We start from the raw sequence: 16,419 nt of genomic DNA, 5'->3' as shown, positions 1-16,419 counted from the left end.
CTTGCTCTGAAGAAGAGGTTACGATCTCGAAGAGAAGCCTTCAGTGACATTTTAAGAAGACCGAGGTTTAGCCCAGATCTCCTGCCTCACTCTGCCTGACACAAGGGCCACATATAGACTCACATACACCTGGATATAGGCACATACATTATATCTGGATAGATTTATTTTTCCATATACAGCATGCACAATCTGTTCTTCAGGACCAGATAGAGCTGTAAATGTTACAGAATCAGTAGCTAGATGTGATTAATGATAACTGCAGATGCCAAAAGAGCAGATCTTCCTTAATGGTGCTTTTCCACCCTGCAATTTACTTTAACTTTCTGCAAAGTCTGCAGAGAGGAGGGGATAGTGGGCAGAGGATATCCATCTTCATTTAAAGTCACAAAAGACAACAGCAGCCTGGGTGTCCAACCTAAATAAAACAACTTGTCACCTGTGGTGGCCAGACAAAACAATATTAAGAGAATGCATGCTGCAATTTCACACTGTGGCATCTCCAGAGCATTATTCGATTGGGGAAGTAGGGAGTAGGGTGGAAGGGAAGAGAGCAGTAAACAAAGATTGACATCTTTATCAATCCTCTGCTCCTTGCAGGATGGCAGCAGCAGACTATGCTTGCCTTGGATCTTAATGAATGCCAAAAGCTACAAGACAAACCCTTCCAAGTCATTACACCAATCACAATGCAGCTTTTCTGAAGTCAATTTAGCACTGATGAAAGGTGCAATGTTGCCAGCTGTTGGAAACTAAAGTTCTTCATCAATTCATAGATCAGGAGGCAAAACACGGTGAAGAAAGTGCTGGGAATCAGAGATTTTCTCTGTAAACGCTTGGAATCAGCGATTTCTCTTTGCAAGCTGATGTAATTTGAGGGGAGGAGCCATCAAGCTTAAAACCATGAATAATCGAAATCGCGAATGCTGAAACCGCGATTACGGAGGGAGAAGTGTATGCATATGCATTTATATGTTTGCCATGTTTTTTAAGGTTGCATCTTTTTGGAGTTGATATGCACATATATTTGTTATTTTTAAAATCAACATGTTTATTATTTTTAATATCAGTGTTATTATTCTCCATTTTTTTCTTTTAAAGCTGTTTATGCACATACATTTTATTTCTCTTGGTTTGTATTTTTATACTGATGACATTTAACCCATTATGTTTTTATATTAATTGTTTTTGGAGTCTATTTACATATGCATTCACATCATGCCTTTTTACTCCACTTTCTTCTAACCAATGCATTTTTAAAGTTTCTTTCCTCATATTTTAGCTACTATAGGGATCATAATCAAAACAAAAATATGTCTAAAAACCCACCCAAGTTGGCACTTGGATGACCTAAAAGACAGGTTGTCCAAGTGCTGATAACTGAAAAGGATTTTTAGATGTAACCAGAGACATTTTAGGCCTCTGAATCCCGCTGTGCACCCAGAGCTGAAAGGGGTGTTTTTGAAGGAGTGGCGAGGGCGGGATGTGGGCCAACCTACACTTATGCATACTGCATGGATAAGCAAAAGTTTTATGAGGCTGCCTGGATGGAACTTATACATTGTGACTTAGATGATGTAAAACCAGTTCTAAGGGCTGGATTCCTGGTCTCAGAAGCCAATTAAGCGGCTTTTGAGATTTGCACATGGGCATCATATATAGAAACGCCTAACACTACGATTCTCTAACCAGCGTCATTATCATAAGCACTAGTTAGAAAATCGGGATGCCGCTGAGCTGATCGCGGCAAGGGAATCTCCCTGCTGCAATCAATTTAGCGGCTGCGGCAGGGAACCCGTCCCCTCCCCCCCCCACGGAGACTAATGGCAGGAGGGAAGCCCAGTCCCTCCTATGGCCACTCCCCAAGACATCCCCCAGCAGGAGGGATGCCCAGTCCCTCCTGACGGAATCCACAAAGCTGCCCTCCAACCCCTGAATGTCCACAGCAGGGGGAGTGCCCAATTCCTCCTGCCGCCACCTCACCAAGACATCCACCAACAGGAGGAATGCCTAGTCTAATCTGCCGGAAACCGCCCCCCTCCCCAACCGAAGGGCATGCTCCCGGACCCTATAGTACCTTTTTTAAGTTGGCCGGCTGGAGGGATGCTTTGTCCCTCCGGCTGGCAGGCCCGCCTCCACTGAATGGCGGGCCTGCCCTTCCCGGTGCATCGTGGAATGCATTGGGAAGGGATCTAATGCCCTGATTGTGCCAGGCGCTTAATGCCTTAAGAGCGGCTTTAGGCACCTGGGCAAACCAGAATCTTAGGCTTCTCTCCCAATGCAACCTCCCCTCAACCTACCAATGTGTCACCCTTAATAGCAAACGTGATTTACTCCCTACTTTGGGGCTATAGTGTAAATGCTACTCCTGCACCACCTCAAAACAGAGCCAGCCTATGGTGCAGAAGGCCTGATCCATGAAACAAACCAATATGGCACAATGCAGCACTGCTAGTGAGCACTGGGCTGCTCATATATATTTTTTCTAGAGCTGGGGGCATGATTAGGTAGGGACTCATTGCCTAGCGGTAGAAGTAATACAAGATGCACAGGCTGCCTCCTCCCCCCCCCAAAAAAAAAAAAAAAAAGTTGCACTGTGCTCTCAATAATTTTTAATAAAAAAGAATAAATTCAATCCAAGTTATTGCAGTACATGATTTATTTATGAAAAGAGATACAACATTTCACCAGTGGAATGTACAGGAAACCCCTGGCAAATCACTGATGAGAGATGGAGAGAATAGGATAAGAGGTTCTGTACAGTGGATTCTTCTTTTGAATCAATTGGGAAAGAGGAAGAGTTAGCAGCACTACAGGGCAAAATAAAGCTAATGAGAAGAACAAACATGAGAGAAAGAGAATGAAGTTGTTCTGCATTTGAGCAATAAATGAAGGTATGCAGGACTAGGCAAGGTTTCTCCATAAAGCACTGCTTTCCTACAATGTATGCTGAAGTCATGGCTGTAATAATGTATAAGGCCTGACCTTGGGATGCTGTTCTTATTCTATAAAGAGCAGAAAAAGGGAGGCTTGCAGGGACTAGAGAAGGATCCTATTGGCATGCTACTCTCCAGTGATAAAAAGATGCACCCAGGAGAGCCAGAATGAGTGATCATTCTACCAAGTGCTGCAGTCCTGTGTTGGACAAGTGGAGGACAATTTTATACCAGGGTGCCTATAAGAAATGTCAAAAAGTGCCTAGTTTATGCCAATTTTATAAAGGCACTAGAGGCTCTTTGAACGAACACTAATACGTAGCACAGAAAGGCCCTGATTCTATAAAGGGCGCCTAAAGGCCGCCTAATGCTAAGCGGGACTTAGGCGTCCAAACTAAGAACATAAGAATAGCCTTACTGGGTCAGACCAATGGTCCATCAAGTCCAGTAGAACGTTCTCACGGTGATCAATCCAGGTCACTAGTACCTGGCCAAAACCCAAGGAGTAGCAATATTTTGTGCTACTGATACAGGGCAAGCAGTGGCTTCCCCATGTCTTTCTCAATAACAGACTATGGACTTTTCCTCCAGGAACTTGTCCAAGCCTTTCTTAAAACCAGCTATGCTATCCGCTCTTACAACATCCTCTGGCAATGCGTTCCAGAGCTTCTTTGAGTGAAAAAAAAATTCCCTCCTTTTAGTTTTTAAAAGTATTTCCCTGTAACTTCATCGAGTGTCCCCTAGTCCTTGTAATTTTTGATGGAGTTAAAAATCGATCCATTTGTACCCGTTCTACTCCACTCAGGATTTTGTAGACTTCAATCATATCTCCCCTCAACCATTTCTTTTCCAAGCTGAAGAGCCCTAACCATTTTAGTCTTTCCTCATACGAAAGGAATTCCATCTGCTTTACCATCTTGGTCACTCTTTGAACCTTTTCTAGCGCCACTATATCTTTCTTGAGATGAGACCAGAATTGAACGCAATATTCCAGATGTGGTCGCACCATGGAGCGATACAGGGGCATTATAACATTCTTAATCTTGTTAAACATTCCTTTCTTAATAATTCCTAGCATCCTGTTTGCTTTTTGCCCACCACCACACATTGGGCGGAAGGTTTAATAGTATTGTCTACGATGATACCCAGATGCTTTTCTTGGGCGCTATTCCCCAAGGTGGAGCCTAGCATCTGGTAACTGTGATTCAGGTCATTCTTCCTAATGTGCATCACTTTGCATTTGTCCACATTAAATTTCATCTGCCATTTGGACGCCCAGTCTTCCATTTTCCTAAGGTCCACCTGCAATTTTTCACAATCCACATGCGTTTTAACAACTTTGAATAGTTTAGTGTCATCTGTAAATTTAATCACCTCACTCGTCGTTCCAATTTCCAGATCATTTATAAATAAGTTAAATAGTACTGGTCCCAGTACAGACCCCTGTGGCACTCCACTGTTAATCTCCTCCATTGAGAAAAATGACCATTTATCCCTATCCTCTGTTTTCTATCTGATAACCAATTCCTAATCCACAACTGAACTTTGCTACCTATCCCATGACACTTTAATTTTCTCAAGAGCCTCTCATGGGGAACTTTATCAAAAGCTTTCTGAAAATCTAGGTACACTATATGAGTAGTTAATGAGCCATTTAAGGGTCTTAATGAGCGATAATTGTCATGTGGATGTTCAAAGGAAGTGGACATCACTTTGTAGGCGCCTCCACAATTTCATGGAAGCCCATTGGGAAAACTGACGCCTAACAGAATAGGCATGGGCGTGGAATGGGCGAGGCTTCAATAAGGGCATCCTTCAATTCATTTGCATAATGCTGAGCAACCTAGGACATCCATCTCATGCCTATATTGTAGGCGAATGAAAGGCAGGACTACTTTTCGGCATAGTTTGGGCTTCAGATAGACCTGAGTTCTATGGACGGAACTTAATGCGATCTGCTAAATAGCTCTCTGGGTTTTTATTTTTGCTTTATTAAGCTCAAAATACATTTAATAAGGCACCACATAAACAGGGCACATCAAAACAGATATATTGCATGCAAAACCTTCTATTTTTGTGGACAAACAGTAATGCTATTTGCTAATTAGAGGAAAAGATCCATTAACTGAAGCACAGCAAATGAAAAACACAACTTTATGCTTCTTGTTAAAAAGTTACCTTTTATTCTGACTAAACAGTGCTCCAATCAGCTCATTCTTGAAAGCAAAGGAAAGCACATGAAAAAAAAATAAAATGCATATATAACTTCAAAAGCTTAAAAACAGAAAAAACAGATACAGACCTTAGCATGGCTTCTACTTCATTGCAAATGGAGGTGTGCAGCTGCACAATGCTGACCTCATTGTGAGATCATCAAGGTGCACCTGCAGGGTAGAATGCCACAATTAAAATATGTGCTGGGATTTGAACCTATGACCTCTGGAAGATGAAAACAGGGTTTTTACCCATTGAGCCACAGCAGCTTCCACTAATGTTGTTCTTCCTCACATCTGATATGATAGCTTAGGTCAGGGGTGTCCAATGTCGGTCCTCGAGGGCCGCAATCCAGTCGGGTTTTCAGGATTTCTCCAATGAATATGCATGAGATCTATTTGCATGCACTGCTTTCATTGTATGCTAATAGATCTCATACATATTCATTGGGGAAATCCTGAAAACCCGACTGGATTGCGGCCCTCGAGGACCGACATTGGACACAGCTGTCTTAGGTGATCTGCTAAGCTGTGATCTTGTCAGGCATTTTCACCTTCACATGGCTAGGATCACTAATTTCTCATGGTAGGAACCCCCATGACTGAAAGGAAGCAGCTGTGACTCACCAGGTAAAAACCTTATATGTCTGATCATCATTGGTCTTAACAATAACTTATTTCTAAATTGTTTTCTCTATTTTACTTTTTTCTTTATTAAATATCATAAACTTTCATAAATGAAAACAGGGAACTTAGCAGAACAGGGCGCCATTTTCACTCAGAGAAAAGAGGGTTATGAATGGTGTCTGTTGCAACTGAGAGAGGTATTGTAATGTTTGTTGAATGGGGATAGCTATGATTATATAAATGGATTTAATAATTATGACTTTTTCTGTATATTTAGGGGGAGATCCTTGATAAAGCATTTGCGAAACATGTCAGATAAAAGTACCTCTGATCAATGGAAATAAACAGAAATCAATCACTTAATCTCAGTTCCCTGTTTTCATTTATGAAAGTTTAAAAGATGTTTAAGAAGTAACTCCCCCTTTTACAAAACCACGATAGCGGTTTTTAGTGCAGGCTGGTATGCTGAATGCTCTGTGCTGCTCCCAACACTCATAGAGTTCCTATGAGTGTTGGGAGCAGCGCAAAGCATTCAGCACGCAGGCCTGCACTAAAAACTGCTATAGTGGTTTTGTAAAGGGGGGGGGAGTAAATTAAGAGAAATAAGAGATAAAACAGTTTAGAAATAAGACCTATGATTATCTGACACATAAAGCTTGTGGAAAATGAAAGTTGTTTGAGTCTTGAGTGGTGTCGCTGAGGTCTTAGTAGAGGTATAAGATATATATGAAAGAGAAATATATAAAAGTGATGTGTGAATGATCTGGTGATATATGCCAAGAAAATGTATGATACTATGCTGGATTTGAGAAGTTTGCCGATACAATGAGTAACTTTAGGTTTGGCTATTTACACCAATGGAAACGTGGTGCAAATCCTTATGCCTAAATTAAGTGAGGATCCCCTCTTATTCTTTAACTACACATGTAATTTGGACAAACGCCGCCCCCCCCCCCCCAATCTGCCCATTTCCTCTTTTTGGACTTGTGTATAAAATTTAGGCGCTGATCCCATACCTAAATTTATGTGTATACATATTAATTAAATCCAAATAGCACAAATAATTACTCATTAAGATCCCAATTATCAGCAATAATTGGCTTATTAATCAATTGGGCGTGAGCCCAAATATGTGTGCACAATATTTAGTGGGGGTTTAAAAATTGAATTGAAAGAAAGACCTCACATAAATTTACCTACACATCAGGTGCTTGATTTTCTTAAAAAAACCCCCAAAAACCCCAAAAAACTCTAACCCCAAAACATTTCTGTTTTACCTGTGGAAAAATTTTAAAAAATTGACCTCTGCACCAGGAGATCACAAGCAAGAGAGGCTCTCTTTCAGGGTTGCAGTTCTACCTGTGTCACTTACCAGCAAGTTGACTGTGCAGCTCATGCAATAAGCTTTGTTATCATCATTCATCACTGCCCTGTAATCCAGGAGTTTCTCCAACAGGCCCGTTACCAAGGCAACAAAGTTCTCCCCAGGTTTGGACAGCTGGGGATGTTTCTTGCAGCAGCTGAGGAGGCTGGGAGCAGAATTGGAAAAAGAAATAAAGTTAGCTTCTATTTTAGAGGGCAAGTTATTATGACACAGCAGCACAAAGACAAAGAAATCCATATTAATAAGGCAGACATTCAGACTGATATCTAAAATATGCGATCAACAGGGGTGATGCAGACTACATAAGTGCTTATCTGTAAAACTCCAGCCCATTTATATGAATAACTTTGCTTATTTCAATTGAGAAATGGGCCAGAAAGTTGTCTGTTTAAGCAGCAATATTTCAACTAAATTACCATCTAAATCCATATCATTAGGCACACTTTGAATTGGTACTTTTCTTCCAAACCTCTGGTCTCTTTGGAGTCTTTTTATTAAGCTGTGTTAGGCACTAATGCAAGCCTAACACGGCAAAAAGGGCCCTAAGTGGGATGTGCTATAATGTTCCCCATTAGTTTTGCCATGTTTGAGTGCTAACTGCACAGCAATCTTTTTTTTTTTTTTTTTTTTGCATTGTTTGGGGGAGGGGCATGTTAAGGGCAGAGAGTGGACATTCCTGTGCTAACCAGTCAGCACATCTACATTTCCATGCACTAACTGGTTAGTGCACAACACAGGAGAACTTACTACCTTAAATATAGGTGGCAGTATGTGCGCCTTTAGTAAGTTTTAAAAATGGCCACATGTTAATGGCAACTTTAGCGCATGGCCATTAAAGGAGAAAAAAAAAAAAATAGAAAATTGGGATTTTTACAGCCGAAGTAAAAATGGCTTTAGTACATGGGAAAGACCCGCATAAGGGTGCACTAAGGTTAATTTCTACTGCAGTTTAGTAAATCCCTTTGGGATTTGTAAACCTGAAATTTCAGCAAGTGATCAAATCTTGAATGCTTAGGGCTCCTTTTAGTAAGGTGCGCTAGCATTTTTAGCACGCGCTAACCCCGTGCTACACAAAAAATACTAACGCAAGCTCAATATCCACATACCTTTGATTCAGAAATAATGAAACTCCTCAGTAGTTACCTCACAGTCTCACAGCTTCCCCACACAGAGCCTGATAGTGCTGTATATCAGGAATACTGACTGGAAACAGTTCTGCACCATAGAACTTCCTAGAATCCCAAGACAACAGATCACTCTCAAGGCTCCAGATCCTCAGTTATCAAAAGAATATTCAGCCTCCCACAAATAATTTCAGAGTCTCCAAACTTCAAACAATGGTGTATACTTAACGTGATCTGACGTTACCCGACGTTACACCGCTGAGCCAATATAAGGCTCAGCGCCTAACGGCGCACCATCAAAGGCGCCCGCCTTAGCGAGCGCCTTTGCGAAGCAACCAAGAAGCGACCAAACCACTACCCTCTCTAGTCCGCCTAACCAGTCCTTGCTAAGCTGCAATCCAACTCTACCCATCCATAACGCCATAGAACACCCGCTCCCTCCTCAGACCCTGAAGAGATCAACAACTCTCAACAAGTCAAGGAAGGAAAAGAACTCCAGCTAATCTCAACAAGCCAAGGAAGAAAAAGAAACTCCCCACCACTTCCCATAACTACAATACCCGCCACTCCTAACACCACAACTACAACACCCACCTCTCCGAACACCACAATGAAAACTAGAACACAAAAATACACACAAGCTATCCTACTGATCACACTGCTCCTAACCAACTGGAAGGCAACAGCAAACAACATCTCCCCAATACCAACTATATCAAATTCTAAGGAAATTACCCACCCAACCAGACGACTCACAATAAACAGAACCACAAACTATCAGACCAATATTTACCAACCCACCACACAAACAACAGGAAGACTGACAAACCCTTACCTGACCAAAACACAACCTCACCAAAGAACACTCATCTACCCGAAAACAACTAACAACGCATCAACGGAATACACCACTCTCACATGTGCATACGTGAACATCAGAGCCATAGGCTCATCAAAACGGGACATCTATTAATATTCAGCCCCGCCCCAATCCTGCCCTAGCCCCACCCCCAATCCTGCCCTAGCCCGCCCCCAATTTCTTCCATTCATTTTTCATTTATAGGAAATATTATTTTAAAAAAATGCACACATACACACAAACGCCAAGGCTGACATAGAAACCCTCTATTTCCTTACGAATTCCATGTTCTTCTGTCTTAAACTCTCTGCTCTCCTCTAGTTTACAATAACAATTCTGGGGCTCTTAATGATAGAACTGCAATTATGTGCAGCTTCTCCTAAGATTCCTGCCGCAGACTCTTGTCTCTCATCTCTCTGATCTCCCTGCTGCTCACAGGCTCTGTGCATGGGCCCATTTCCCAAGTAGCCCTCAGCATTTCCCTCCCTGCAAGGGCTAGATGCTCTAAAATTGTTGTGGTGCCTGCAAATTGTCTGATTTCAAAATGGCGACCAATGCTCCAAAAACCTTGCATATAAATGAGGATCACAGAAGTTTGCAGAAATCCCATCTGATCAATCATTGGAGAAAATGACTGACACATGCACAGAACCAGCAAGGGAAGCTCACACATGTGCAGAACCAGCAGGGGAAGTCCCGAACAGCTGAGTGGCTGTTCGGAGCAGGAAGAGTAAGTTGGATTTTTTTGAAAATTTAATAGGCACATCTGTGCCCATTAAAAAAAAAAAAATAAATAAAATTCATGCCAGAACCTCCCGATGATGGCCCCAACCCCCTGAACTTTAAAAAAAAAAAAAAAAGTCAGCAGGAGGGATGCCCATTCCCTCCTGCTTCGGCCACCCAGACCCTATGGTAAGTCGGGGGAGGGTACATGCACAAACTACATTCCTGGCGAACTAAACTGCCAATACTTTCTAGAGTCTGAGGTAGGTAGTCACCAAAATTCTGGGTCAGGGGTGAGTACATATACTTTCGAACCGGGGGTATGTTCATGTCAGCATCATGGGTCACATTGCAATTCAGGGACTAGGGGGTGTACACATTACAGTTCTGGGTCTGCAGTGAGCACAAAAAATGCTAAAGGAATTCAAGAAGCTCAAACGGGAATACCCCGACCGGGATGTAACAAAAATATAACATGGAAGACTATGTACGTCAAAGCACACAGTTTGGGAAACAAAATCCTGGAATTGGAAACAGAAATAAGGAATGCCGACCTGGATGTGGTTGCGATATCCGAGACCTGGCTCACAGACTCCCACGGGTGGGACATGGTCATACCGGGCTACAATTTGCTTCGCCGGGACAGGGAGGGCAGAATGGGAGGAGGAGTAGCATTATATACTAAAGATGACATTAAGGTCACAAGAATCACAGATGTCCAATACACTGGGGAATCCCTTTGGGTTAATATGGCCAGAGGGAAGGACAAATGCCTGTATCTTGGCATAATCTACAGACCCCCAAAACAAAAGGGTGACCTGGATTTAGAAATTATAGGAGATATAGAAAATATCACATTGCGTGGGGACACAGTATTATTAGGTGACTTCAACATGCCTGATGTGGATTGGGATACACTTACCTCTGCTTCCGGCAGCAGCAGGAGGTTATTAAACTCTATGAAGGGAGCTGGGCTCAGGCAACTGGTGTTGGACCCAAAAAGGGATCAAGCAATTCTGGACCTTGTTCTTACCAATGGAGAAAGTGTCACAGAGGTCTCGGTGGGCGACACTTTGGCCTCCAGTGACCACAACATGGTATGGTTCAATCTTAAGAAAGGTTTCACTAAAACTACCACACTGACCAATGTCCTCAATTTCAGGGACACGAATTTCCAAGACATGGGTTCCTTTGTCCACCAGGCGCTACATAGCCAAGCAGAAACCGATAGCGTGGAAGAGATGTGGTCAACTTTGAAAGCCACCATACAAGAAGCGACAAACCGCTATGTTAAATTAATAAGTAAACGGCGGAGGAACAATAACCTCCAGTGGTTCACTGCGGAGATCTCTGACCTCATCAAGGAGAAGAAAAAAGCATACATATCTTACAAACAATCGGGAAAACAGGACTTTAGAGCAGACCACCTGAATCAAGTCAAAGGACGTCAAAACAGCTGTCAGAGAGGCTAAATTCCACATGGAGGAATCTCTAGCTAAGAACATCAAGAAGGGAGATAAATCATTCTTCAGATATATCAGTGACAGAAGTAAAAACTCAGGAGGGATTGTACGTATTAAGAAACCAGACGGAGGCTACGTGGAAAAAGATTCAGAAAAAGCACAGCTGCTTAATGACTACTTCTGCTCAGTATTTACCAGAGAAGCACCGGGGCTTGGCCCTCAGCTACAGACAAGGGTTGCCTCAATTGACCCGTTTAGTAACTTCAAGTTTACGCCCAGCAGTGTCTACGGTGAGCTGTCAAAACTCAAGGTTAACAAGGCGATGGGACCTGACAACCTACACCCCAGGATGCTTAGGGAGTTGAGTGAGGTCTTGGCGGAGCCACTGTCCGCACTCTTTAACCTCTCCCTCAGTATAGGCAGCGTCCCGATGGACTGGAAGACGGCTAACGTTATTCCACTCCACAAGAAAGGATCCAAGATGGAGACGGCAAACTACAGACCGGTGAGTCTCACATCAATAGTGAGCAAACTAATGGAAACTCTTATCAAACATCAATTGGATACGATCCTAGATGAGGAGAATCTACGGGACCCCCGTCAACACGGATTTACTAAGGGGAGATCATGCCAATCCAACCTAATCAGCTTCTTTGACTGCGTGACGGGGAAGCTGGATGTAGGGGAGTCCCTGGACATAGTGTACCTGGACTTCAGCAAAGCATTCGATAGCGTACCACACCGCAGGTTACTAAGCAAGATGAGTTCTATGGGATTGGGTAATACATTGACGAAATGGGTTGGGAACTGGCTCGGAGGTAGACTTCAGAGGGTGGTGGTGAACGGCACTCCCTCAGAAATGACGGAAGTGATCAGTGGGGTGCCGCAAGGCTCGGTCCTGGGCCCGATCCTATTCAACATCTTTATAAGTGACTTAGCAGAAGGACTGCGAGGTAAAATGACATTATTTGCCGATGATGCCAAACTAGGCAATGTTGTGGGCATAAACCCAACGGACGAAGATTCAATGCCTGACAACATGATGCACGACCTGCTCCTCCTGGAGCGCTGGTCTAGGGACTGGCAACTCAGCTTCAATGCCAAAAAATGCAAAGTTATGCTCCTGGGCGGCCATAACCCATGTAAGATATACACCCTTAATGGAGAGATCCTAACAAAAACGGTAGCTGAACGAGACTTAGGGGTGATTGTCAGTGAGGACATGAAAGCTGCCAATCAAGTAGAGCAAGCTTCATCCAAGGCAAGACAAATCATAGGTTGCATATGGAGGGGTTTCGTCAGCCGTAAGCCGGAAGTCATCATGCCATTGTATAGGTCAATGATGAGGCCCCACTTGGAATACTGTGTGCAATTCTGGAGGCCGCATTATCGTAAGGATGTGCTGCTGAGACTAGAATCGGTCCAGAGAATGGCCACCCGGATGGTCTCGGGACTCAAGGATCTCCCGTACGAAGAAAGGCTGGATAAATTACAGCTATACTCACTCGAGGAGCGCAGAGAGAGGGGTGACATGATAGAGACATTCAAACATCTCACGGGCCGTATCGAGATGGAAGAAGATATCTTCTGCTTCAAGGGTCCAGTGGCAACAAGGGGGCATCCGTGGAAAATTAGGGGTGGAAAACTGCATGGGGACACCAGGAAATTCTTTTTCACTGAAAGGGTGGTTGATCGCTGGAATAGTCTCCCACTTCAGGTTATTGAGGCCAGCAACGTGCCTGATTTTAAGGCCAAATGGGACAGACACGTGGGATCTATTCACAAAGAAAGGTAGGGGAGGGTCTTTGAGGTGGGCAGACTGGATGGGCCATGGCCCTTATCTGCCGTCTATTTCTATGTTTCTATGTTTATGGGAGGGGCCTTAGGCACCTAAACCAATCAGAGACTTAGGCCCCTCCCAGTACATCCCAGGATGCACCGGGAAGGGAAAGGTCTGCCATTTTGAAGAGGTGGACCTGCCAGCAGGATGAAGTGGGCATCCCTCCTCTTGGATATCTAAATAAGGTATGGGGCGAGTCCAGGTGGCCGAGGCAGGACAGAGTGGGCATCCCTCCTAATAATCTTCACGGGGGGGGGGGGTGTCAGGGGTGTGAGGAGTGGGGTTGGGTGGCCAAGGCAGGAGAGAGTGGACAACCTTCCTGCTGATCTTCACAGAGGAGGGGGGAGGTCAGGGGGGTGTATGTGAGGACCTGGACCTTTGGCAGAAGGGAGTAGGCATCCCTACTGCTAATTTTTTATTTTTTAAAAGTTCAGGGGTAGAGAAAGGGGGCTGTTGTCAGCGAGGTCCCAGCATGTCTTCTTTTTTTTTTTTTTTTTTTTTACTGGGGACAGATGTGAGTGTGTAACATCTATGCCCACTAAAAAAAACACAAAAAAATACTCTTCCTGCCCTGAACAGCTTTTCAGCACTTTTTTTTAACACTACTGGCACTTCCTGACCTGTCACTGATTTTGGAGTGTTTTGGAGCATTAAACACCGGCGCTTCACCAAGGCATCGCTTGGAGAGCTTGTTTTAATATTAACGACCTCATTATACATAGCATAGCAGAATCAGACCATGGGGAGCCATTAAGTGCATCAGTAGATAGAATACTTAAATGCTAAACCGGTTAAAACTAGTTTAGCGTCAATCGTTAAAGGCATGGTGAATTTTGAGCACATGGGCCTAAGTGCTCCAAATTTATTATTTTTCTTTATGTTACAATTACATGGAGTTAAACTGGTACAACTGTCCAGCCTGGATTTTAATTCAAGCCAGATGTTTTGCAAGCATACATATATTCAGGGCATTGTGCATACTGGCAGAAGGTAGTAGCCATACATTTCCTGAGGCAGGTGAGAAGTTTATAATGGGAGTCAGCACTCTTAAAGATGTGTGCTTGGTCAGAAAAATCCAATAGCAATCTATCCATATATGTCAGAATCAAATACTGAAATCTACCCTTTTGCAGGCAGAATGGATGTCAAGGTGTCTGCTTTTCCACTAGTCCCATGTCTTCCGAAGCAGTTTCCCTCCCCGCCAGTGTATTTTATTACATCCAATAGGCATCATTTCATTTTCTAAACTGAACCACGACTTATCATGTTATAATGTGAGAACTCTACCCTGTCTCCAGTTTCCAGCTGGATTGTTCAGAATTGCACTTATTAATCCAATGAGAAGAAAACGTACAGTAGCAGCAAACAATTAATTCCCTATTCATTTAAGAAATAGCATTAAAAACCCTTTCATGTCTTCCCATTTGCTGAGTAAACATTTTATTTTTTTTCCAGTCGGTATTAAATTTTAATCTGAAGCACCCAAGAGGCTAAAGCAGCATGGATGGATTTTAATATAAGGTTTAAAAAAAGCTCAGAGACAGATTCTTTCACTTGTTTTCTTCCTTTCAAAACCCCAGTGGAATACAGATATGAGCAGCCAAAATAATGACCAAGTTTTAGATGGGGAAGGGAGAAATGTGCAGGATGATACAGGGAGGCCAATGCAGAAAATTAAATTGCAACCTTTAGTTAGATGTTTTTAAAATAATGAAAAATAAATACATTTCCCATCACAGTCATGATTCTTAGGGCTCCTTTTACTATGGTGCGCTAGTGTTTTTAGTGCACGCAGAAGATTATCGTGCGCTACAGTGAGCGCTAGCCAAAAAATTACCGCCTGCTTAAAAGGAGGCGGTAGCGACTAGCGCGCATGGCATTTTAGTGCGTGCTATTCTGCGCGTTAAGGCCCTAGCACACCTTTGTAAAAGCAGCCCTTAGAATTGGTGTTAGAGGGCATCAGGTAACTTAGCAGTTAGAGAAGAGGCTGTGAGACCTGCAGAACTGAATTTATTCTGCCTCCACAGTTCTCTGTGCCTTTGAACAAATCACACAGACTGCCTGATATCTTGGGCAATATGATGTAGGTTGTACAATACAATGTGTGCCAATGGATGTCTTATTTCTTTCTTTTTACTAAGGTTCACATTTCAAGAAAGTAGAAAGAAAGGACGTACAATCTATTCAAGTTGGGTGAGCTTATGGTGGAATGCTATTCAAAATTAGCTAAAGTTTGACAGCACCTCGTTATATACAATTCATCCTAAATATCTTTTGCACAACAATTAAGAGTGAGGGAAATTAGCTTATGGGATAGACACCACATTTCTAATTTTAGGTTTCAACTTGGGCTGCATATTTAATGCATTTATTTATTTTTTTTTTTTAGTTCAAAATTTTTATTGGAGTTTTTAAGAATAATACAAACAACATTCAGAAATCCTAGAAAAGTACAGTCAATATCATCATGAATGAAGAAAATGTGATTAATCTGCCTGCATTCTAACATGCATTAAAAAGAAGGTCTGGAATCCATGCTTCCCTTTCCCTCCCTGAACTACCTTTAAATCTTACCTTGCTGGTGCTACCTGGCAGCAATTCATGTAAATCGAAAGGGTTAAAATAAAAATACCTGGGGGCCAGGAGTGCCAGGTGGAGGAAAGGCTGTGGAGGTTGGTGGCAGTGAGTCACTGGGAGGTGTTGGCAGCAAGAGAGCAGGGAGCCATGTCAGCCTGCGGAGATCCGATGCAAGTGGTGATAGGAGACTGAAGGCCATGGAAAGGCCGGGGGCCGTGCCGATTCTTTCAGCTCGCGGATGCTGGTTGATAGAGCAACGTGTCGGGGCTGCCAGGAGGGGAAAGTGGCCTGGTCGTTGGTCACCACACATGGGCGGATGATATTGTAGGGTCCCATTGTAATATTTAGGGCATTGTATTTTCATAAATAGAATCCTTATTTGGGAGTTAGTGCTGGTTTATGCTTGATGTCAGGAATTATGTGTTTGATGTATTTTCTCTTAAAATATTATATATTAATCGCGACCACACAACGCAACTAATCGCAATTAAAATATTTAATCTTCCTGCAGCTCTAGCAATAAAGTTAAAATAATAAAAAACTAAAATACAGTAACCTCTGGATTTTATATATAGCCAAAATTAGGTACTGATGTTTGGATGCTGATTCAAGATGTGCACACAACTAAATTGGCTAATGAACCAATTAGTGCCAATTATTTGTGGGTAACAAT

General features: G+C 42.8%; 1 protein-coding gene across 1 annotated transcript in view; it reads right to left on the bottom strand.

Annotated features, from left to right (window-relative positions):
• LOC117365127 (dedicator of cytokinesis protein 2-like) overlaps positions 1 to 16,419 on the bottom strand; it is a 1,549,644-nt gene that overhangs the window by 193,980 nt on the left and 1,339,245 nt on the right. Inside the window, exon 35 of the mRNA XM_033955120.1 lies at positions 7,149 to 7,305. Coding sequence (XP_033811011.1) covers positions 7,149 to 7,305 — 157 coding nt within the window. The remainder of the gene's footprint in view (positions 1 to 7,148; positions 7,306 to 16,419) is intronic.

This window comes from Geotrypetes seraphini, chromosome 1, assembly GCF_902459505.1.
Source record: "Geotrypetes seraphini chromosome 1, aGeoSer1.1, whole genome shotgun sequence".
Taxonomy (NCBI): Eukaryota; Metazoa; Chordata; class Amphibia; order Gymnophiona; family Dermophiidae; genus Geotrypetes; species Geotrypetes seraphini.
This window is presented reverse-complemented; position numbering and strand designations above follow the sequence as displayed.